Source organism: Dasypus novemcinctus, chromosome 23 (genome assembly GCF_030445035.2).
Source record: "Dasypus novemcinctus isolate mDasNov1 chromosome 23, mDasNov1.1.hap2, whole genome shotgun sequence".
Taxonomy (NCBI): Eukaryota; Metazoa; Chordata; class Mammalia; order Cingulata; family Dasypodidae; genus Dasypus; species Dasypus novemcinctus.
In genome coordinates this window covers 62,938,537-62,963,419 of record NC_080695.1, presented here as the reverse complement: position 1 = coordinate 62,963,419, position 24,883 = coordinate 62,938,537, and the positions used below count along the sequence as shown (strand labels likewise).

Sequence of the window (24,883 nt, the reverse complement as noted above, 5' to 3'; positions counted from 1 at the left end):
ATTCACGCGCACCCTTCGGGCGCTTTGGAAAGCCTTCTGCCTTTCACTGCGGCAGAGGTCTGGGGAAGGCGTCATCTTTACTTCTCGGTTCACTGTGCCCCTAACAGAGCATCTGAGATGATGTCTGGAATTTATTCAAAACAACCTGGATGGGTAGGGGTGAGATGAAGCGAGGCTGGCCATGCATTGATGGTGACTGGGCAGTGGAAACTCCAGAGCCACTGCTCCCTAAACTTTTATGTGAATTTGAATTAAAAAGTATATGGAGAGCAGGTATAGCTCGAGGGGTTGAGCTCCTGCCTCCCACGTATGAGTTCCCAGGTTTGATCCCTGGTACATCCTTGGGGGGGAAAAAAGTATATATATACATAAAGAAAAGAAATCATGAGTGGCATCCTCAACTTTGCATTGAGGCAAGACTCCTTTCAGCACACACCAAGCCCAGGGACTGATATTTTGAGTGTCTAGATGGCCCGTCTGTGGTCCAAAAAAAGAAAAAAAAATTCAGACCTAAAAAACCCCAAATGAGAAACTGCCCATTACAGCTGGATAGAAGAAGAAAATCCCAGAAGGCAGGCCCTTTCTTCTGGGCTGGCTAGTTCCTCTGCATAAAAGGAGCGGCGCCTGGGGCAGCTGCAGAGGCCAGCCCCGCCCCGGTGCCACCCGGCCATCCTTGGGGGTCCCCTGGGAACCAGGAAGCCGGGCTCCCCATCCACATGCTGTCCCGGTGGGACAAGGCACCGAACGCCTGGAGCCTCCGTCCGCCCGTCTGGAAATCGGGGAAAAACATCAACCTCGGGCCACACGCGGCTCCCGTGAGATCCAATACCTCCGGTGCCCAAACACAGGCCGCCCCCGAGGGCCGGCGGCTGAGGCCACTCCCGGTTTCAGGAAAGGGTGAAAGGGAGAAAAAAGCCCTGACCAGCGTGCTTTTCAGGACGGCCTCTGTTGGATGGATGATTCTCCACGGGGGTCAGCAAGGGGAGGACGCTGCTTCGGCCCTGACGCCCCCCGACCCCCCCGTGGCCTTCTCTGCTGACCGTGGCCGCGCCACCAGGAAGAGGCTGGGGCAGGGCCCCCCACGTGCACGGGGCGGCAGCTAAGACAACGTCCGCTCATGGAGAAAGACCCCGAGGCTGGCGTCCTCTCTGCAGGCCCGCCCCCCCCCCCCCCCCGCCTCCAAGGACAGCCTGGGGACCCCAGAACTCCCGAGCCAGAATCTTCCTCTTAAGAGCCCCTGGTGGCTATGATGAGGTAGACCATTGACCATGAGGTGCAGCGATGCCCAGAGATGTACTCACCAGATGCAGTGGATGTGTCATGATTATGGGGGAGAGTGTTGCTGTGGGGGGAGTGGTGGGGTGGGGGCGGTGGGGGTGAATGGGGACCTCATATTTTTTTAATGTAATATTTTTGAAAAATGAATTTTAAAAAATTAAAAAAAAAAAAGAGCCCCCAGTGATTCGTAGGTACACTTCCATGGAGAATGCACCTCTAGTCCATTTTCAAGATAAACTCAGTGCCAAGGACGAAGCCGAAAGGGCGTGGGGAAGGCAAGACTGAAAGGGCAGGAAGCCCGGGAGGGGTCAGCCGCCCCCGACCCGCGCCCGCCCGCCACGCGCCCTCTGGCCTGTGGGGTTAGGGCCATCGTCCCCCAGACCCTGGCTTTGCCTTAAAAGACAGCACGTCCTGCTCCGCCCCCAGCGGCCGAGCCCGGGGACAGGGGCATGGTTGGCACGACCGAGAGGACAGTTGATTATGAAGCGCTCAGAGTTTCTATTCAAAGGTCAGGACGCTCGAGGCTCCAGTGTGGAAGCGAATAAAAGAGCAGACTTCCCGCCGCTCGCCACAGTTTGGGCCTCTCGTTTCTGTTCTTTATTTTTTTTTAAAGAGACATCCCCCTCCTTTCGACGCAGAGGCTATCGAAATGAACGTGAACCTGCGGCGACAAGCCGCAGGGACCCCCGGCCTCCTGCTCAGCCCGGGGCCCCGGGTGGAAATCCTGGGCCGGGGCGGGTTGGCGGCCGCTCTCCTCTCGGGGCTGCTGCTGGAGCCCGGAGCTAAGGCTCGGGAGTTGGGAGGAGAAACAGGAGGAGACCCTGCCTTCCCTGCTCCTTATGGGAAGAAGGCAGGCAGCAGAGCGGGAGGCAGAGAACTGAGGGTCTGAAGTACAAGTTCAGACCCTACACTTCCACTGCCTAGATTCAATTCCCAGCTCCACGCTCAGGTCCGGTGTGACCCTGGACAAGTTACTCAGCCTCTCTGGTCCCAGTTTCCTCATGCGTAAATGGGATGATGCTAATGGTCAGGGCTGAGGCACATCCCCAGGGGGCGCCACACATGCCCTGAGCTGCGTCGACTGTCTTCCCTCAGGAGCCCAGGCAAAAGAGCCCGGCTCTTTTTGGAGGCCAAATTCCCTATTATACAGTGTCCGATAAGTGCCAGCTATTATCAGTAATAATAATAATAACGCATTTGTCTTGGGAAGCGATTGTTCCACCACCTTCCCTTTGTATAAAGCGGTGCTTCTCTGCAAACAAATCACTGGGTGGCAGGGGAAGGGGGATCTTGTTAAAATGAGCTTCCGATGCAGGAGGCCTGAGCCAGGGGACAGGGAGAGCACCCAGGCGATGCGGATGATTCACAGACACCCCTGAAGAACAGAGAAGCAGGCACCTGCGAGGGCATGGAACCGCTTTACAGACGGGGACTCCGGCGCAGAGGGGTGAAGTAGCCGCCCGAGGGATGGAGCAAGAAGCGGCCGCAGGCCGGGAGGGCGGGAGGTGCGGCGCTGACTGCGGGCTCTGCTCCGGCACCTGCCCCCGGGGAAGGGACAGCTGCCTTGACCAGCAGCACCTGCACGGACACCGGGCCCCGCTCGTCCTCTGCCCACGTTTCATAACTGCACCAACTGCCTGTGCCGAGGAGCCCCCGGATCACCAGACCGGCGACGCCCCAAAATAAAACAGTGAGCGGCGCTGACGAGGCCCTTGCTAGCCCCGGAGCCTGAGAGCTGACGCAGGAAGCACACCCAGGCGGTGGGCTCTAAATCGCATGCTCCACTCAAAGGAGCCAGGGCCCTTCCAAAAAAATGGTCAATTCTGGGTCCAGGTGGAGAAATGCAGAAGAGGCGGCAGAGAACAAGGAAGCTGTCAGAGACCTCAGGAGCCACACCCAAAGACGCAGAAGCCAACTTGAGGAGGTGCCCACTGGCCAAAGACAGAACAAGGGGGATAATGATAAGACTGTCCTCATCTTTGAGTTCTTTTGATACTTAAAAACAACCGAACAAACCCTCAGGGGTGACTATGGAAGATGCTCAGAAACCAACTGTAGCAGTTTGACATTACTGATGAATTCCAAAAAGAAATATTGGATGATGTTTGTAAACGGGCCTGTTCCTGTGGGCATATTAGAGGGTATTGGATTCAGAGGTTTCACTCTTACTTGATTAAATAATGATTAAGGCTTTGACTGGGCCACGTCGGTAGGACGTTGCACCCGCCCCCGTGGTGGGCAGGGACTCACAGAGACACCGCACCGCAGAGAAGGGAGGTTGGAGCTTTGAGCTGGAGCCCAGAAAGTAAGCACACAGAGGAGCGTGGCTGTCAGGAAAGACAGACAGCCCCGGGAAGAGAAACGAGTCATTTGCCTCATAGGCTACAGCTGGCCTTGAGGAGCTAACAGAGCAGCTGAGCCCGGAATAAGGCAAGGCCCGGGAAGAGAGGAACCCGGGGAGCCCGAACCCTTACAGACGTCGGCAGCCATCCTGCTCCAGCACGTGGCAACAGACTTAGGTGAGGGAAGTTACTTGAACTTTATGGCCTGGTAACTGTAAGCTCCTACCGCAAACGTAAAAACCAACCCATTACTGGTATTTTGCATCAGTGCCCCTTTGGCTGACTAATACGCTAACTCGTTACCGTGAAACTGAAAAATGAATGACAAGAATCAAACATTTATCGTGACTTTTCTCTACAAAGTGTATCTTGGGATAACTAAGTATTTGGTGAGGGAGTTTCCCTCTCTAGATTATTTCAGCCCACAAATGAAGGCCAAATGATAGCCTTAGAATATCACCCAGTCACAACCCCGATGAATTAAAGGACCTAGGCACACACCCCTTCCAAAATGTCACACCCGATTCTCATCAAGCCTCTAGCACTAACTACTAATTGACAAGCAAAACAGGAGACAAAGGAAAATATTAAAGGCCACTTCAGGAACGGATGCAGCCAGCAAAATCCAGATGATGAGAAACTCTACAGAACAACAAATAGATTACAAGAAAGGATAAGGGCAAGAAAGGAGAGAGAGAACAAAAAAGGAGAGGATGGGGGAATCTGTCAATTAATTAAAAGGGACCTGAGAAATAAAGCAACCAATTATAAGTGTGTGGACTTTATTTCCATTGCATTGCATTCCATTCCATTCAAATAAAGTATTAAAAAAAACTGAGACAATTGGGAAAATGTAGACATTGGTTGGATATTTAGTGATATTAAGGAGTTGCTCATTATTTTAAAGTGAGGAAATGGTACTGTGGTTATGTTTTTTAAAATGAATTCTCATCTTTCAGAGATACATATTAAAATATTTGTTTGAAATGATGTGATGCTTGAGGTTTCCTCCAAAATAACCAGGGGTGGGGGTGGGGGTGGGGGGAAGAAGTGAGGGCATAAATGAAGAAGGTTTGGTTATGACTTGATAATTACTGATGATTATCAAGAATTGTTTTCACCAAATGCAATGAATGTGCCACAATGATGAAAGAGGTTGTTGATGTGGGAGGAGTGGGGTGAGGTGGGGGTGGGAGGTGTATAGGAACCTCATATTTTTTTAATGTAACATTAATAAAAAATAGAGAGATCATAGGGAAAAAAAAGAGTTGTTAATTGTTAAAGCTGGGAGATGAGTTTATGGGGTCCCTTATATTACTCTATTTGGCATATACTTGAAACTCTCCATAATAAATTTTTTCAAGTTTTTTTTTTTTTTCCCCAAGTGGCCCTGGAAACAGACTACAGAAATTCCAGTTCTGCCATTTACTGTGTGACCTTAGACAAGTGACTCAACCTCTCTGGGCCAGTTTCCTCACCAGCAAGATGGAAATAATCCTCTCTCCCTAGTATCTGAGCCCAGCATACAGTGGGTGCTGTAGACGTATTTGCAATTGCTCCTCCTTTGGATTGGGATCTGTAGTCACTGGCCTCCAGTGTGGCCCCCATTAATTCCTCCCCCTTGTGGAGACCCCTCCCACAGTGAGAATCCATCAAAGTGATCAGAAGTCACTTTCAACATTAAGTTAAAAAGACACGTGCCTTCCGTCTTGGTCACTCTTGCTTGCTTTCTCACTCTTCCTGGGGGAAGGCTGCTGCCGTGTCATGAGGAGCCCCCTGGAGAGGCCCACCTGGCAAGGACCTGAGCCCTCCAGGCGGCAGCCACAGGTGGGAACCACCCTGGAAGCGGCTCTGCTGCCTCGGTGGGGCCTTCAGATGACCGCCGCCCCGGATGACATCTGGACCCTGAGCCAGAACCAGGCGCCTGGTGCCTGACCTCCGGCCACCGTGGGAGAGAGAAAGGCTGGTTCTTTGAAGCTGCTAAATGGGAGGTCCTTTGTTATGCAGCACCAGATAACAGGCTCCCGTGGGTGCAGATTTTTAACTTTGCATAACCCAAGTTAGGTTTTGTCAGATGGTTTCAAAAGGGCAGGAAGGACAAGGAGAGTGGGATTCCTCTAAGAAACTGGGTGGTAAATGGAGGGTCCCAGGTGTCCCTGAAGAGAGCTAGGTGGGAGGCTGGGTGAGGCCACCAAGTCGGCCAGTTACGCCCGCCTCCTTGGAACAGGGGCCTCAGAGTTATTTAACTGAAGAAGAGGAAAAAGCAGAGGCCGAGGACCGACTTGCCAGGAGGCTGAGTGGAAGGCAGCCGCTGGGAAGACAAACGCAGGCGATGCCTCCGAGGAGCCGAAGAGGCTACCGGCCCCGCCTTCTTGTGTGCTTTCCCCCTTGCTCTAAATCGGGGTGCTTTTGTTGCACTGGAAATAGGAAGTAGAATTCATTAAGTTGTGTGCTCTTTCTTTTGAAGAGCTACTAGATTTGAATGGAAAACAGGCAGGACTTGAAGCATCAAATTTTAGCTCTTGTGTGCTCTTGAGCCCTTTACCTGGCTCTTGGGAGCTTCAGTTTCCTCAACGGTGAGAGAATCCTGTATTTCCTTGCCTTTGTTTCTTTTTCCATTTGCTGTTTCCAGAATCAGGATGTGTCCACTAAACGTTGTGAATGTTTAATTTAGTATTTATTTCCCACTCCCCAAGAGTTATAACTGAACCAGTGTACTTTAAAATGTACGGCACCTTAGAAGCAAAGGCAGTCTGTGGTGAAGTCCAACTTAGGAGTGATTTAATGGGAGAAGTGAGTGAAATCATATTAATTCATTCAGCAAATACGGAGTCGCTATCACAAGCTGGCCAGAGGGAGCCTGTTCAACTGGATTCTTCATTCTTTTAGCACCACCCTTGGCATCTTAAAAAGCATTCTTGCTTTCTGGCAACAAAAGAACGTTCCAGATCCAACCTAACTCGGAATGGGTTCCTTTCTATTAAGTTCTGCATTCCTTTGAGTGGAGAAGAGAATTAAAGACCAAAATCTGGGGGCTGAGGGTGCAAGTAAGATGGGGTAGTGGCAAAAACATGCCATGTCTGGGCCGCCTTTAGTAGTGTGCCCAAGCTCAAAAACATGATGTGCTTTTAGGTCACAAGAGCTCGTCTGCAGTATTTCAATCCCAAATCATACCCGAATCTAACCATCAGCCAGACCAGGTTAAGGTACATTCCTCCCAGTGACTGGTCTTCACCCAGCATGTACCACGTCAGGAAAGACGAAGATTAAAGGAGGCTAATGAGCCATGGCAACTGAATGCCAGCGGCATGCCTGGACTGGATCTTGGACTAGAGGGAAAATGACTGTCAAGACATTGGAATATGAACTTCAGATTAAATTTCCATTTTCTAGTCATTCAACTCTGCTTACAAAAGAGAAAGTCCTTGTCCTCAGAAGTTTACATTGAGGCATTTAGGGTAAGGGAACACAGTTCATGTGACATATTGCCAAACATTGCAGAAAACAAGTCTATAGACAGACAAATGCAAAGAGAGAAAGCAAAGGTAGCAGAGTGGTAACAACTGGTGAATCTGGGTAAAGTTCTTGTTGCTATTCTTGAAGTTCTTTCAAAAAATTTTTTCTCTTTTAAGTCCTTTTAGGGACATGAATTCAAATTTCATTCCAATTGAGCACATTTTACAGCTATATTTTACAGTTCTTCGGGGTGGGGTTTCATCAAGCACTAAAACTTCCCACCACACTGAAAGTACTAAGTTTTGTCATCGCTATCTATACATAGTTTTGTCTGCTGGTTAATTTGGTGTACTCAAAATGATCACCCATGCTAAATTTAAACTGTCGCTTAAATTGCCCAAAGACATTTAATTAACTGTGTCATCAACAAAAAAGTTTCGTTAAAAATATACATTTAATAATTGAGCTTAAGGAAACAACAACAAATATTTATTGAGCACTGTCATGGCTTGAATTACGTACCCAAGACATGTTCTGAACCCTACTTTGTTCCTGTGGACGTGAACCCATGGTAAATAGGACCTTTTGAAGACATGATTACTAGTTAAGGTGTGGCCCGAATGAAGAAGGTTGCGTCTTAATCCTATCACTGGAGGCTTTATGAAGACAAAGCGCATGGTGGGGCAGAAGCTGGAAGTCAATGGATCTGAGGAAAGAAGTAGACACTGTCAAGTGCATTGTCATGGACATAAAAGCCAGGACCAGGGATGGCCACAGCCCGCCCCAGGATATCACCGTCTTCGCGGAGAAGGCATTGCGCTGCTGAGACCTCGATTTTAGACTTCTTTTAGCCTCAAAACCACGAGGCACTAAATGCCCGTTTTTTAAGCCAACCCATAGTGCAGTATTTGTTTTAGCAGCTGGAAGACAGAGACAAGCACCTGCCATTTTCTGGGCACCATGCTACATCCGGGTGAACAGCAATGAGCAAAATGGACCAAGTCACGGGCATTGGCAGTCACCAGGGATGGGCCAAGTAGTAAAGGAGCAACTTCAACACAACGTGAAAAGCATTGTGAACGGGAAAAACGAACGAAAGCCAAAACAGTCGCCCGCTGATGCTGTTGTCCAATCAGAATGGACCACGCTGAATCGGGGTCCCGCCCGCTGTCCCTGCTCTTCCAGGTATTCATCCTTCAGGTGCAGGGAGTGTCCAAGGGGAGGGACCCAGGTCGGGGCAGGGCGTTCAGGCAGTTTTAACCAAGGACGGGGGCAGCGCTGAGGGTCAGGCGTGGGGGAGGGCTGGAGGCAGTGGGGGCCAGAGGACGGGCGCCCCGTTCAGACCACGGAATGCTTCTTGGTGGCAACACGGATTAAGATCTAAAGGACAGGGAAGCGGACTTGGCCCAGTGGGTAGGGCGTCCGTCTACCACATGGGAGGTCCATGGTTCAAACCCGGGGCCTCCTTGACCCGTGTGGAGCTGGCCCATGCGCAGTGCTGATGCGCGCGAGGAGTGCCCTGCCACGCAGGGATGTCCCCACGTAGGGGAGCCCCACGCGCAAGGAGTGCGCCCCGTAAGGAGAGCCGCCCAGCGTGAAAGAAAGTGCAGCCTGCCCAGGAATGGTGCCGCACACACGGAGAGCTGACACAACAAGATGACGCAACCAAAAGAAACACAGATTCCCGGTGCCGCTGACGACAACAGAAGCAGACAAAGAAGACGCAGCAAACAGACACAGAGAACAGACAACCGGGGTGAGGGAGGAAGGGGAGAGAAATAAAAAATAAATAAATAAATAAATAATAAATCTTTTAAAAAAAAAAAGATCTAAAGGACACAGGGTTTCTTTTGTGGGGTGATGAAAATTCTTGAGTTAAAGAGTGGTGACGGTTGCACAACCTTGTGAATAGACCAAAAACATCATACACTTTAAAAGGGTGAATTTTATATGTGAATTATAGCTCAGTTGAAAAATAAATTAATTTAAATATGGTTTTAAAGATCTCAAGGACAAATTCAGGCAGCAGAGAAAGCAGCATACACCCAAGCTAGAGGGACAGCAGGACCACGGGGCGGGGGGTAAGTGGTCGCGTGTACAGCCTGACCCCAAGGTGGGGCTATGGCAAAGAGACCCCCCAGCCAGCTGTGATGGCTTCAAAAAGTTTGAGGAGGAAACCCCAACCTCAGAGAGCAGATCCAACTCGAGGCCTCCTGAAACCCTGGTCCCACCAGAGAGCAGAAATGCTACAGTGTAGTATTTCCCCCACTGCCCACTGGGGGTGGGCAGGTGGGCGAGAGGTCTGCAGATTCACTTAAGGTGACCCTTCCCAGTTTTTAAATTTAAATGCAAATCCATTCAGATGGCCACCCCAGCCTAAGGGGGCACGTCTACGGTTTGGATGCGTTTGGATTGTCCGTCTGCAATTTCTGTTCTAAAGTATTTTAAAATCCAGGAGAAAGCAAGCGACACGTGTATTTCCAGGCGTGATCGGTGGCTGCTTCTGAGTCATCTCGGCCACCGTGCTCCTTTAATGGGTGAGGGGCGAGCTGTCGGCCGCAGAGCACAAGGCTGGGGACCCGTGTAAGGAGGATTTCCGTGGGGCTCGAGAAGGGCCGCCCCACAGCGCCCCCCTGGGACTGAGCTGGTCTCTGCTTAAGGAAACGTCATCAGCATCACCTGCAAGAATATTTGGCTAAGTCTCGTGTCAATACGGCAGCACCCACCCCCACCCCCATGATGGGGACACACATTTTAGCCAGGGCGTGCGTTCCCTACTTGTCTAGAAAGGGGCAACCTAAAAAACCTACCAAGGCCCTCCGGGCACATCAGAATCCCTTGCAGCGAGCTTCCCGCCCGGCTCGCCACCTGCTGACCCGACGGAGCCCAGGAACCCAAGGCGTTGGCTCTTTCCTCCCCTGGGGATGCGGAGGAAGGTCCATTGCCGTCAACCGTCTCTCTCCAACCCCAGAAGTCCAGACACGCAGCAGGTGGGGAGGCAGAATCGGGAGTAAGGTCCGTTCGAGCCAAGTTCCCGAATGTGCCCCTGGAGTTCGGCCAGCCCAGGCCACCAGCACCTGTCCCACTGGTCCCTTCATCGCCGACTCTGTCTCCTCTTGTTCTTCCACTTTCTACACTCCAGCCGCCCTGGCCCCACCGGTGACCTTCCCTGGAACACACCTCCCGCCTCAGGGCCTTTGCACTTGCCGGACCCTCTGCCTGGGGACCTCTTGTCACACTTCTCCCCGTGGGTGGCTCCTTCTCCTCATTCAGGTCTGAGCTCCAAAGGTGCCTCCTCGGACGTGGCTTCTCTGATGCCCTCCCGGACCTAAAGAAGTGTCCCTGGACCCCTTTTTATGTGCACTTACCACTCTCTGGAATTACCTTGCTGTGGATGGCACACGGCCCCACAGGGACATGTTCAAGCCCTAACCCCCGACCCCGGGGTGTGAATTAATTTATAAATAGGATCCTTGGAGACCCTCTTAAGACGGGGCCAAACTGAGTGAGGGTGGGCCTTCCCCCAGCATGACTGAAGTCCTTCAGGCAGCAGGAGGAAGGTGACAGGAGGGGACCGGTCGTCACGTGGCGGAGGCAGAGACCGAGGTAGGGATGGCCAGCAAGCCTGCAGCAGAGTGCTACGGGCTTCAGAGAAGCTTCGCTTTTGGGCTTCTAGCCTCCAAAACTGCGGACCATAAAGTCCTGCTCTTTAGGCCAACCAATGTGTGGTATTTGTTATAGCAGCCCCGGCAAACCAAGACACTCGTTTATCTATTGGCTGATGTGTTTACTGTCGTCTCCCTAATGAAAATAGCAGCTCCACGAGGACAGGGACCAGGCCTTCTGGCTTTCCCCGTGTCTCCTGGAACAGCGCCTGGCACACAAGGGTCCTGGGAATTTTTTGTTGCTTTAATGAATAAGGGACTGAGCAGATGAACAAACCAGCGGTTGTCAACCAGGAATGACTTCGCCCCCATCCTGGGGGACACTGGGCAATGGCCAGTTATTGCCACACTGGGGGCTGCTCTGGAATCTAGTGGGCAGAGGCCAGAGGTGCTGGAAAATGTCCTGCAGTGCACAGGACACGGCCCCAAAGGCCAACCGCTCCGAGGGTGAGACGCCCTGGGAAAAAAGGAATGAGCCAGCTGAATGCTCCTGTGTCCAGGCGGCCGAACTGCCGTCCAATCTCGAACACCAAGGGCCCCCCAGTGTCCCCTCCGTGCCTCCAAATGCCCCCGCAGACGGCGTGCGTTTGCAGCTCAGCAGAAACCGCCTTTCAGTGATTCTACTGTCGCCCCAGCTTATGCAATCGATTTCGTGTTAACAAGAAATACAAATAAGGGGAAGTCAAGCTGTTGTATATATAAGGAATTCATTTCAAAATATGTAATGCCGTGCCCCAAATCAAAGAGAACTGAAATTTGTCTAGTTCCCTGATTCTGTGGGTTCTTTTCCTTGGTAATCATGGACCTTCCTTAAAATTAAACAATCAGCTCATGGCGGGACCTGCTTTGCTGCATTTCCATATTTTAAAAATAGATTTTGGAATGCAGAGGGGAGAGGGGGGACAACGTGACCCATTTCCCAAAGCACGGGGGCCAGGGGCCAGGACAACAGACCTCCTGGAAGAAGAAACACAACTCTTCCTCACCTTAGTGTGTTGGAGCATGGGGTGTGCGTGTGTGTGTGTGCACAGCACCTGGAGATGTGCTTGTTTCCCCGAATGACGGGCAGCCTAAGCCACTGTCTGCACTGGCACCTGCCCCTCCCCTTCCTGCTTCCCTTGGGCCACTGCCACCTCACCAGTGTTGGGACTGCTCTGAGCAACCTCGAATGCAACTTTAATTCACTGCCATCCAATCCCACCCAGAAAAAGAGAGAAATATCTAAATCATGGGGCCTCCACCAGAGGCAATTTTGTCCCTCAGGGGATATTTGGCAATGTCTGGGAAAATTTTTGGTTGTCACAACTGGGTGGAGGGGAGAGGCTGGCAACTAGTGTGTAGAGGCCAAAGATGCGGCTAAACACCCTACAATGCACAGAGAATTATCCGGTATTCGAGGCTGAGAAATACCACGCTAAATAGTTGGGGTGATTCTTCGCCCTTGTTTACACAATGAAAACGACAGCACACCCCAAGGTAAGCATAAGATGGAAGCTGTGAATCTGCCGCAACCACGGCAGGGTCGCGCCTCTCACTGTGTGCATCGCCTTTCCCCACCCCAGGAATAGCCTCTAAGATGCAGACTCTGGAGTCAGACTCTAAGGGTTCAAATCCCCACCCTGCAACCTAATAGCTGAGCGGCGTTGGGGAAGTTACTCAGTTCTCTCTTTGTCTACATTTCTTTTTTTTTTTTAAAGATTTATTTATTTAATCTCCCCCCTCCCCCAGTTGTCTGTTCTCTGTGTCTGTTTGCTGCGTCTTGTTTCTTTGTCCGCTTCTGTTGTCGTCAGCGGCACGGGAAGTGTGGGTGGCGCCATTCCTGGGCAGGCTGCACTTTCTTTCGCGCTGGGCGCCTCTCCTTACGGGGCGCACTCCTTGCGCGTGGGGCTTCCCTACACGGGGACACCCCTGCGTGGCAGGGCACTCCTTGTGCGCATCAGCACTGTGCATGGGCCAGCTCCACACGGGTCAAGGAGGCCCGGGGTTTGAACCACGGACCTCCCATGTGGTAGACGGATGCCCTAACCACTGGGCCAAGTCTGTTTCCCTGTCTACATTTCTTTAACCTCGAAACTGATAAAAAATAACTCCATCTACCTCCTAGATCTGTAAAGCAGATTACATGGATTATTATAAGTGAAACACCTAGAATAGTGCCTGCATATAATACATGCTGGCTACATGTTTGCTATGATTATTTTTTCATTCAGTATTAACTTCTCCAAAAAACAGCCAACCATTTCATCTGGGGCTCCTCTTACGGAACAACTTTTGTATCCAACATGGGAGGAGAGCCAACGAAAGTACTTGATTGGCTGGTTGGAAATTGGCAGGGGTAGTTTTTATTCCATGTGATCTTTGTCTTAAGCCACTAACACATGACTCCCTGTCGCGTGTGAGATCAGGGGACAGCGTTCTTCCCAATTTGACACCCACTGGGCTAAACAAGAACCAGCCGTGAAACACTGCCCAAGCTAAGCAGACAAACCAGTTCTGACAATTGAGACCAAAATCAGATCCAAGAATTCTGCAGGAGCAGACGATCTTCATTTGGATGGGAATGCACTAGAACCCAGGATTTGGGGTCAAAGGCATTTTGTAAAGACAGTGCCTTGAAAGCAGAAACATAACTGTCCATAGTAAGGACAGTTTCCAATTGCAGCAAGAACCCGCAGTGTGATGTCCTGTTCCAACCAGAGACGTGCCCCCATTCCAGCCCTGCTCATGAGACGGGACACGGAAGTCACTTTTACAGTCAGAATTTTAGGTGCCATTTATGATGCCCATGAAAGATGCCAAGGGCCCTGCCAGGACCGTCATATACATTCGACCTCTTGTTTAGTCCTCTTTCCACAACCCTGTGATGAAGCCAACATCATCCCCATTTTACAGATGAGAAAACTGGGGTTCCGAGAGGCGTCACAACTCATTCAAGGTCATTGCGAGTAGTGCCTGGTTAATGCCCGGGGTCTGCCACAGCACCGTGAGGTTCACGGGGAATGCTGTGCCTGCCTTGCCCCCTGGGGTAGAGGCGCTGTAGGCTGGCAAGCCGGCCTTGGGCCCCAGTGAACAGAACTATAGAAACACAGGCTGCAGCTTCTAGCCTTCAGGGGGTCCCATGTACGTTGGCTCTCGCCCCTGGCAGCCGACTATGACCGTGTGGGTGATGGAGCAAAAGGGGCTGTGAGAGGTAGTTGCTGGGTTGCCCTAAGAGATGCGGAGGCTGCGTCCCTGCTCCACCGCCCGGCCTTGCGTCCTCCTTCTGTGGAGCTGAGTACATGGAGCGGTATGCATGCACTTAGAGGTCTTGTGAGGCCATCTGCCAACTTGATCCCATGATCGCACCTTGCGGGTACAATTATGGCTGGGAAAGGGTGCAACTGAGAGGCAGGCTCTTCCTATCTCCCGAAGACGGTGGCAGCTCACACCACCCGCTAAGAGCGGGTCTGCATGGTCTGAATGGCTGGTGATAGGAGTCGTCGTATCGCCCAGCAATAAGCCCAAGAGCAATGAAAACAGGCTCACATGCAAACATGCACGGGAACGCGCACAGCAGCATTCCTAACACTAGTCAAGAAAGTAGAAACCACCCGAACAGCCATCGGCGGGGGACTGGACGAGCAGAACGTGGTATGTACACAGTGCAACGTTATTTCCACCTTAAGGGACATGAGGCTGAGTGAAAGAAGCCAGACACAAGGGCCACATGGTGACTGATTTCATTTATTTGAAATTCCCAGAGTAGACAAATCCATAGAGACAGAAGGTAGATGGGTGGTTGCCAGGGCCTAGGGGAAGAGGGATGGGCAGTGCGTGCTCAGGGGTAACAGGTTTCCCTTTGAGGTGATAAAATGTTCTAGAATTAGAGAGTAGTGGTGGCTGCACAGCTCTGTGAATATATGAAAAAGCACTGGCCTGTACACTGTGAAGGGGTGACACTATGGATGTGGATTACGTCTCGATTAAAGCACACACAGCAGGGCCGCTGTTCCCTCCACCTGCCCGGGGGGGTGCTGGGGTCACCGCCACCATCGGTCCTGCCCTCCCCCAGGAGCCCCCGCCACAGACGGCACTGCCCCTCGCCGACCCAGGACTGGGGACCAGGAGGGCAGGGGCCACGCCTCCATCCCCAAGGCTTAGCCCAGCAGACACTGGATAAATATTTACTGAACAAATTTAATAGCAACTGCGTGCTGAGAGCAGGCTGGGACAACCATCCCCCTTTCACGGATGGGTGAGAGGCGGCTCAGCAAGGCAAGGTGGTCTGCCAAATCACAAAACCAGCAAGTGGCAAAGGGAGAGGTGCACGATTATCCCAGACGCCTGTTACAGCGCTCCTTCCCATATCACCTCCCTCGGCATCCAGTTCAACAAGGAACTGAAAAATAACAACTCACACCCTACACTAGTGGTCCTTATTTTTTGGATCATGGGCCCATTTGATAATCCAATTAAAACTTGAACCCGCTTCCTAAATCACGTCTAAGAAACTTAGATGATGGTTTGTAGAGGGTTCCTAGACACCCCTAAAGCCCACACACAGACCACGGTTCAGAACTCCCTTTCTCCGCCTGCTCTCGGGGTGAGTGTATTTATTCTCAGGACTGCAGAGCCATCTCCACATTCTCAGGCATCAAAAGTAACTGGGTGTGGGAAGCGGACTTGGCCTAGTGGTTAGGGCGTCTGCCTACCACATGGGAGGTCCGCGGTTCAAACCCCGGGCCTCCTTGACCCGTGTGGAGCTGGCCCATGCGCAGTGCTGATGCGTGCAAGGAGTGCCGTGCCACGCAGGGGTGTCCCCCACATAGGGAAGCCCTACGCGCAAGGAGTGCGCCCCGTAAGGAGCTGCCCAGTGCGAAAGAAAGCGCAGCCTGCCCAGGAATGGCGCCACATACACGGAGAGCTGACACAGCAAGATGACGCAAGAAAAAGAAAACACAGATTCCTGGTGCCGCTGATAAGGATAGAAGCGGTCACAGAAGAACACACAGCAAATGGACACAGAGAGCAGACAACTGGGGGGTGGGGGGGAAGGGGAGAGAAATAAATAAAAAAATAAATAAAATAAAATTTTAAAAAGTAACTGGGGGTGTGGGGGGAGCTATTTTCTAAATTCACAGTCCCAGTCTCCCAAGAACCGGGTTAAGTAGGTCCAGGGCTGGCCTGAGGAATCTGCATTAGGTACACTAAAAGGTTCGGGGATGGATGGCGCCTCCCAGGACCCTGCCCGCAGCCCAAGTGATGACTCCCGAGCTCCTGGGCGCCCCTCCCAGTGCCTGCCGAACCTGGCTGCGATCACGTTCCACCCCTCCACTCAACACCCAGCACCACCCCAAACTCAGCATCTTTGCCCCGGAAATACCCCTTCGCTGGGTCACGAGGGCTGACGCCCAGGAGCCACCCTTCACCCTCCCCGTCCCAACCCGACATCCAGCCACCACCAAGGCTGGCTGACTCTATTTCCCACAAATCCCTGGCCCCCCCTGCTTCTCCCCATCACCACTGCTCCCCCGTCCACGCCCCCAGCTTCTGCCCCCTGCCTCCACTCTGCCCCTACAATCCATTCTCCAATTCTGACACATTCTTTTCACTGCCCTGTGCAAAACCTTTCAGGGTGACCCACTGCTCTGAAAAATAAAGCCCGAGCTCTAGCACTACCGGGTCCAATATGGTAGCCATAGGTGACGACTTACATTGAAATTACTTAAAATTAAACAAAATTAGATTTCTTGGTCACACTAGTCACATTTCAAGTGTGCAGCAGCCCCCCTGTGGCTAGAGGCTACTATACTGGACCACACAGATATAGTACATTTCCACCTTTGCGGAAAGTTCTAGTGGAAGGCGCGGCCCCAGAACTTGGGCCCAGCTGTTGAGGGCCTGGCCCCAGCTGTTGAGGGCCTGGCCCCAGCTGTCCCCAACTTGGGCCGCTCCCCAGCATCCCCATCTTGAACGACCTGAACCACTCTCCACTCCCCAAACTTGTGGCCTCACCTCCAGGCCCTCACCTGTGACACCCTCTCGCCCCTTCTCTGCCTCGCTGACCTCTACCCAACCTCGGCTGAGCTGTCACTTCCTCAGGCAGTCTCCCCCCTCCAGGGCAGGTGCCAGCTTCTGCCTATCACGCAGCATTCAAAACGCAAGCTGGAGCAGCCTTGCTGGCATGCCCTCCTCCCACTCATCTAAACCAGGGGTTTTCAACCAAGGGGCCATTTCGTCGTTCAGGGGGCCTCTTGGCAATGACTGGGGACATTCTTGGTTGTCACAACTGGGGCAGGTGCTACTGGCATTAAGCGGGTAGGGGCCGGGGTGCTGCTCAACATCCCACAATGCGCAAGACGACGCCCCCACAGCAAAGAATTTTCCAGCCCCAAGTGTCAGCAGCGCCGCGGCTGAGCAACCCCGCTCTAGACTGGGCAATTCCAAAGGGCAGCGGCTGTGTCCTGCAGTGCGGGCCCCCGGCCCCCAGCCGGAATTCGGGGATACCAGAGATACTCAGCTCGGATGTGGTGAACAGATAACGGCGCTTAGATGCTCTACAAGAGTCTTTACCCAGGATTCCAGTTCTCGTACGGTGCCTTTCCTTAAAGACAGTCACTGGCTGTTTGCCGTCGGGGCTTCACTGTAAGGATTTAAAAGGGACGGTCATCAGGCCACCAGCGGCCGGGAGCAGAGGCTGCAGTTCCGCGTGAGTGGGTGTGGCCGCGCCCTATGTCCTGGGCCAAGGGGCCATTCTTCACGCCTTGGTCCTGCTGCCTTCGGGGTGCTGAACACAATGGCAGAGAACACTATGGACACAATGTCTGTCTGTCTGGAGCGGAAGCAGGGATTAAACTGGGAGTCCCAACCTTCGTCCACCTCTCCAGCCTCCTGTCAACCCCCACCCACTACCCTCCAGCCACAGCGGCTGTTCGCTGACCTGCAACACAGCCTCAGGGCCTCTGCCCTTGCAGTTCCTTCTGTTTGGAATACTCTCCCTCTGGAATCTCCCACGGCTGGCTGCTTCTCATCATTCAGATCTCAGCTCAATTGTCACCTCCGCTGAGAGGCCCTCCCTGGTTGCACTAAGGCAAGTGGCCTTCCCCAGTGACTTTCTCTTTCATCACCCTGGGCATTTTCTTCCCAGCCTTTCTTACGCTCAGTAAATACCCTGTTCATGTCTTTGTCTGCCCGTTCAACGTCAGTCTCCCCAGGAGACTGTGGGTTCCGGGAGGGCAGGGACATTGCCGCATCTCTTCACCTCGCTGTGTCCCTAGCCCCCCCCCCCCCCCCCCCCCCCGGTCTGGCCCAAAAGCAGGTTCTCAAAACACTCTGAATGAACGAATGGAAGGCTTGCCCAAAAACCTGGGTCCAAAGTACCTGATCTTGGCTTTCCTAAAGGCCAGCTCTTCCTCGTTGCCAAAGTCCAGGGACACATCCTCAGTATCGTCCACCAAGGCCTGGGGGCGGGGAGGGACACCGGGGGCAGGGGTCAGGCCCGTGGCTGCACACCTCACGCCCCGCCCCGGGGCGGATCTCCGCGCACCAGGCCGGGCTCCCAGGGGGTCCGGAGTCGGCGGGGCCCCTCCCCTTCCGCTGCGCTCCGAGGCCTTCTCCACCCTCCCGCGGGGTCCCAGCCGGTCTCCCGCAGGTCCCAGGAGGGCTCCGGCCCAGCCCCAGGCCTGGGATCTGCGCATCCTTCATCCTCCCCTCCCCCTGCTCGCCCGCAGGCTCCTCCCACGCGTGCCCCGCGGCCCGGCACCCTACCTGCTTCATCCTCGCCGCAGCCCACCTGGAGCCCCGACTGCAGGCCCCAGCGCCCCGCCTCTGCGCAGGCGCGCCCGGACGCCCGGCGGGCGGCGCACCTGCCGAGCTCCGCGCCTGCGCCCCGCAGCGCCGCCTCCGCCCGGCTCGGCGGGAAACGGCCAATGAGGCGGCGGGGGCAGCGGGCCGCGAGAGGCCCGCCAGGAACGGGGGCGCCAGGGAGGGGGCGGTCCGGGCTCCGGGGCGGACGGGGGCGACGCTGACGGCGATGCGGGGAGGAGCGGGCGTGGGGCGGTGAAGGCGTGGGGTTCGTGGCGTCGATGAGTGGGGGACGCAGCGAAGGAATGAATGAACGTGCCGGTGCTGGGCAGCCCCATTCAGCACTCGGGGAAGGGCGGTGTTTTCCCCAACATCTCTGATCCCAAGAACCCCCCAGCGCCCACACTGAAAGCAGATCCCCAGGCTGGGCCCGGGGGACGCGCAGTGAAGGAGCTGCAGCCAGTCTCCGCGCCACCGCTGGCCTGCAGGGGATGGCTCGCGCACCCGGGAGCCGGGCACTGGGGTGACTGCTCCTGCCATCAGCGGTCATCGTGCTTCCCAATGCAAACACTTTGCCCGGACCTCCCGGGAAGGCCTGCCACCTTCCCTCCAGCACGCGGTCCCTCCCCTCTGCCCCACCTCGCCCCCTAACTCAGGCCAGAGGGCTGAGTCCAGACGTTAAGACTCTGGCCCTGCCCTTGGCCAGGCCGCAGGCCCCGGGGGCGGGTCCCCACGCCCCGGGGACCGGGCAGGCTCCTGGGGGGTGGGGTCCCAACTCAGTTCACCCCTGCTGCCTCCTTGGCCCAGCCGGACTGGAGCAGGGCGGGAGCTGGAGTCAAGCTGCAAAGGACTGCTTTACTTCTGATCCCGGGCTCTTTGCAGCCCCTCCCCCGCCCCTTATTCCCTAAAATAACCTCGAAAGGGGCCTGCCAAGCCTCTGGGGAGGGAATGCCATTTTTAGGGCCCAAGCACTTTTTAAAAAAAATGTTTCCCAAATTTCACCCTAATTCGGGAAGCTTCTATAGCCCAAGCCACACGTCGGACCAACTAAATCAGACTCTGGAACCAGAACTTCAAGATCGTGCCTCTCACGTGAGCAGCCCGAGGGCCTGTTAAAAAGCAGACTGACTCAGGATAAGTCTAAGAATCTAAGCCACGGAGGCAGAGGGTTCTAGAAAGGCCTGCTGGGCCATTCTGCCCATGATTCTGGAAACAGAAAGGTATCAGCCCTGAGGCCCCTCAGACTGGGGAGAGGGTGGTAGGCGGTGGGACGGGGCGGCAGTTGAGAACATTTAGGGGCTTTTCTCTCTCTTGATAATCATCAACCGTTGGTGTCGTTTGAGTTGGGGCTCCGTTGGAGAGATGGGGAGCTGGGAAACCCCCTCGAAAGCCCCACTGGAGACCAAACTGTCCTCTGAGAAAGAGGCACTGCTCCTGCCAGCTGGGGGTCACTACCCTCTCCCCCTCCTGACCTGCCCACCCGGGGGTCGAGGCCTGCGGCTGCAGAGGCCAAGGCCCTATGGCAGGTGAACGCAGGGGCGGAGCCGGCCCTCCCTCCCCACACACCTGGAGAGCGCTCGACAGCCAGGTTTAGGGAACTGGGGGTGTGGGCAGGAGAGCCTGAGGGTACTGCTGGCCTCTTCAGTGGCTCTGAACCTAGGGCTGCTTGTAACAATGCAGATTCCAGGGCCCCACTCCAGACCTCCGGGATCTCCAGGGCCCGGGCCTGGGAATCTGCTTTTAAAAAGGAATTCTTGGCATTGGAGACTCGGAAACACCAACCTTCTCCCACAAACAGGTGGCACTGAGCAGGGTGCTGGGCCCACAGGCTTGGAGATGAGCCCCCTTTGCAGGAAGGAGCTGGGGAATGGAGCCGTAAGAAGGAACCCCATCTCTGTCCCTGTGGCTGGACCCTGGAGTCAGAACAACTAGGAGGATGGGAGTCGAGGCTCAGGCAGCCACCGGGCTCTGGACAGCCCTAGGAGGTGGACGTCTGGGGAGGCTGAGACGGGCACCTGGCTTGACCACTCCCAGGGAGTACCCCTTCCTGGTTCTGTAAAATGGGGCCACGCCTCCCCACATGTGGCAGGGATGATGTAAGGATTAGAGAAAACACCGGTAAAACGCCCTGCATGGCGTAGGGGCTCCAGGGAGCAGCCGCCCCAGGGACAGTGACTTGTGATCAGCAGAGGGGCCGGGGGTCTGAGCTTCCCACGCGGGGTGGCCACCAGGCAGGATATGGGACTCGTGCCAGACCCACCCCTCCACCGATAGGTGTCTGTTTTAACTGGGCACCGGGGGCTGCACGTCCAGCTCCGTTGGCCACTTCCTGAGCCCCTACTGTGTGTCCCACAGTGAGTGTAAATGGCGCCCAGGATGGAGAGGGCCCACGCACGGCTCACTCGGGAGGGCCGGAGCAGCAGGCAGAGGCTTGGTATACATTCTGAACTTGGCCAAAGCAGGTTGGGGGACACAGGCCAGGGGCAGGAGGGAGGGATTAGCCCAGCAGGACCACACAGGCCCCAAGACTCCCAAAGGCTCTGACTCAGGGCAAAGGGCAGCTGGCACAGAGGGGGCAGGAGGGGGTGTGATCAGCTGAGCTGCACCCGGATCACACGGGGCAGGGTGGAAGTGGCAGGCCTGGCATCTGCTCACTCCCTGCCCCCTGGCCCCCAGATCTCTCCTTCCGTCCCCTGGCGATTGCCCTGCTGCTTCTCCCCGGCTAGGGCAGCCAGATTTTGCAAATAAAAGCACAGGGTGCCTGGTTAACTTTGAATTTGACATAGACAATGAATAACTTTTTAGTACAAGTGTGTCCCATGCTCTATTCGGGACATATTTAATACTAAAAAATTAACAGTTTTTCTCAAGTTCAAATTTAACCGGGCATCCCATGTGGTATCTGGCAACCCCACGACCCCAGGCTGGGGTGCGTCCAGACCCCTGAGGCCTGGGGGTCTCAGCCTCACCTCTGCGCTGCTGCCCCTGTGCCGCTGCTGCTCCCCTTTCCCGCAGAAGGTGCGCCCGTTTCACAGGGGCGCCTCCCGTTGACCACCCCGTCCTTCTCCATCCTTGGCCAGGCTGAATACTCAGGAGGACGGAAGAGAGGGCTGAGCCAGAGAAGGTGGGGCCCTCTACGAGCTGCCTTCTGGGGCCCCATCCACCTTCTTGGGGGGCAAGTGGTGCAGAGGGGTGAGCCCTGGATACTGCCTAGAAGGATGTCAAAGAAAGCAGGCAAGGGCGGCCACAGCAGGGGAGAGTAGAACTCTGGAAGCAAAGGCCAGCCAGCCTCTTAAGGCTGGGTGTGGGCGGCAGGGAAAGCACTGGAAGCCAGTAAGGGGGGCGGGCCCGGGCTGGGCCTGAGATGGGCCGAGGCTGCGCTCAGGACCCCTTGGTTGCAATGCGTTCCTTGGCCCTAATTAGGCACCCCGGGTCCGTCTGGGAGGAGGGGGCCGCCCGGTTGGGAGTCGCGCTCTGAAGCTGTCCTTTCTCTTTTCCCCCTTTAGTCTGCACTGTTTTCCTCTGCGTTCCCACAGCTGCAAGATTAGTTTCCACGTAGTCAGGAAGGGGTGGGGAGCGTGGGCGCGTCATGAGGAAGGCTGGAGGTGTGGGCTAGGAAAAGAAACACAGTTTTCCTCCTGGACAGCAAACCCTGACCTCAGCTGTCTGGGCCTGAGCTGCCCCCTCTGGGGGCTGGGGAGAGACTCGCTGCCCCCACGCGTGCTGGCCTCTCTTCCTCACCTGCTCTGTGCTCTGCTGACCCAGGGCCGCGTCCTTAGTGAGACTCAGAAGGCATTTGTCCTCTTCAGGCTGATGCTCTCATTGTAGACAGATAAACGCAGTCAAGTAATAGAAGAAACCAGAACTTGTGCAAAGTGCACCAGATGCCACAAAACTTAGCTGGGCTGTCCCACAGGGGAGCCTCGAGCCATGGGTTGCTGTGGCTCTCGGCACGGGGTAGTTCTGAATCTCTACAAGGGGGACATACACACACTGGGTTTCGAAGACGGGGAGGGAAAAAGCATGCAAAATAGCTCATAAATAACTTTTTATTGGTTGCTTGTTGAGATGACCCTTCTTGGGATGTATGATGTTAATAAAATGCATTATTAAATTAATTTCACTGGTTTCTCTTTTCCCTTTCCGATATGGCTACTAAAAATTTGCACTTACATATGTGGCTTGCATTAGGTTTCCATTATTAGACAGCGATTGTGGGGATGTGAAAGGGCAATGGGGATGTCCTCACTGAACTGAGCTTCAAGGTAAACAAATATAAAAATAAAGAGCATAATAAACCCTCACGTACCTTTCACCCTGCTTCAAAATCAAGTCACAGCCTATCTTGTTTTATTACATCTTCCCTACTCCCTGCCTCTATATGATTTTTTTTAAAAAATTTTTGTTGTGATAACAAATATACAACATAACATTTCTCATTTTAATCACTTTCAAGCACACAATTCAGCCAGCAGTGTTAATTACACTCACAATGTCTGTTTGTCTGGGCATACCTTGGAGATATTGCAGATTTGGTTCCAGACAACTGCATTAAGGTAAATATCGCAACAAAATGAGTCACACTGAATTTTTGGTTTACCAGAGCATATGAAAGTTATGGTTATACGACACTGTAGTCTATTAAGTATGCAATAGCATTATGTCTACAAAAACAGTGTACATACCTTAATTTTAAAATATTGTATTGCTGAAACTATGTACGAACCTTACCTTAAAAATACTTTCTTGCTAAAGAATGATAATCACATTTCGACCACATCTGCAGTTACTTCCTTCATTGAAGTCTTGAACCCCTCAAAGTCATCCATGAGGGCTGGAGTCATCGTCCAAACTCCTGTTAATGTTGCTATTGTGACCTCCTCCAAGGAATCACAAATGTTCTTAGCGGCATCTAGAAGGATGAATCCTTTCCAGGTTTCAATTTGCTGTATCCATCTTCATCAGAGGAATCACGCTCTATGGCAGCTATAGCCTTATTAAATGAATTTCTTTAATAATAAGTCTTGAAATTTGAAATGATTTCTTGCAGAATGGATGTTGTATTAGCAGGCATGAAAACAGCATTCATCTCATTGTTATCTCCATCAGAGCTCTTGGGTGCCCAGGAGTAGTGTCAATGAGCAGTCATATTTTTTTTAACAAGGTTTAATGTACATTTATTCTTTTTTTAAAAAAAGATTTATTATTTATTTATTTCTCTCCCCTTCTCCCCCCTCTCTGTGTCCATTCACTGTGTGTTCTTCTGTATCCACTCGTATTCTTGTCAGCAGCACTGGGAATCTGCATCTCTTTGTTGAGTCATTCTGCTGCGTCAGCTCTCCGTGTGTGTGGTGCCACTCCTGGGCAGGCTGCACTTTTTTCTCATGGGGCAGCTCTCCTTACAGGGCGCACTCCTTGCACATGGGGCTCCCCTACACGGAGGACACCCCTGCGTGGCATGGCGCTCCTTGTGCACATCAGCACATGGGCCAGCTCACCACACAGGTCAGGAGGCCCTGGGTTTGAACCCTGGACCTACCATGTGGTAGGTGGATGCTCTATCAGTTGAGCCAAATCCGCTTCCCTACATTTATTCTTAATATGCAGAACATATAAAGATTTTATACTGAATAATGATATTAATTAAGCCAGAGGAAAAGGAGGAATTTACATCAGGTTTTTTCCTTTTCTTTAAACTCTATTATCTTGAAATACAAACGTGGATTCTCATCACTGAAAAATCATTGAAGATGTATTTCTTACTTTAGTTCTATTTTTTCTTTTTTTTGGTCTGTACTGGTAACCATTTTCTAAATCAATCTATATGCAACAATTTCCACACCTTGATTCATGAAACAAATTGTGATCAGCTGCTCTCCTGAAATAAAGCATGACTTTATACACACAGAAACTTGCACATTATCCCTCTTTTTTTGTTTTTTTTCCTTTTTTTTTTTTTGGTATTTTTTTCTTTTTATTTCTTTTTTGGAGATATGGCCCTAATAAAAAATAGATAAAATAAAAATTAAAAATTATTTAAATCTACCATCATTTTGTAGTTACCTATCGTGAAAAAGAAACTAAAAATTTTGTATGAGCAGTCACCATGTGAAAGGAACCTTCTTTTTTGGAGCAGTAGGTCTCAACCACGAGCTTAATATATTCTGTAAACCAGGTTGTCGACAGATGTGTTGTCATCCAGACTTGGTTGTTATACTCACAGAGCACAGGTAGAGTAGGTCCAAGGGCCCAAGGATTTTCAGGATGATTAATGAACACTGGCTTCGACTTAACGTCACCAACTGCATTAGCCTCTAACAAGAGAGTCAGCCTGTGCTTTGAAATTCTGTAGCTAGCACT

At 52.9% G+C, this 24,883-nt stretch overlaps 1 protein-coding gene across 6 annotated transcripts in view; it reads right to left on the bottom strand.

The window, feature by feature from the left end:
* The window catches only part of TVP23A (trans-golgi network vesicle protein 23 homolog A), a 43,919-nt gene extending 25,288 nt beyond the window's left edge, over nt 1-18,631 (bottom strand). For 5 of the 6 annotated variants that reach the window (XM_058286473.2, XM_071211367.1, XM_071211366.1 and 2 more), the window contains exons 1-2: nt 18,488-18,631; nt 18,101-18,180 (exon numbers count right to left, since the gene is read on the bottom strand). In XM_058286473.2, coding sequence (XP_058142456.1) covers nt 18,101-18,158 — 58 coding nt within the window. In that variant the 5' untranslated portion in view covers nt 18,159-18,180; nt 18,488-18,631. Of the gene's footprint in view, nt 1-17,293; nt 17,364-18,100; nt 18,181-18,487 lie in introns of all 6 variants that reach the window. The other variant, XM_071211368.1, reaches the window with a different exon arrangement.
* Between the last annotated feature and the right edge of the window lie 6,252 nt (nt 18,632-24,883).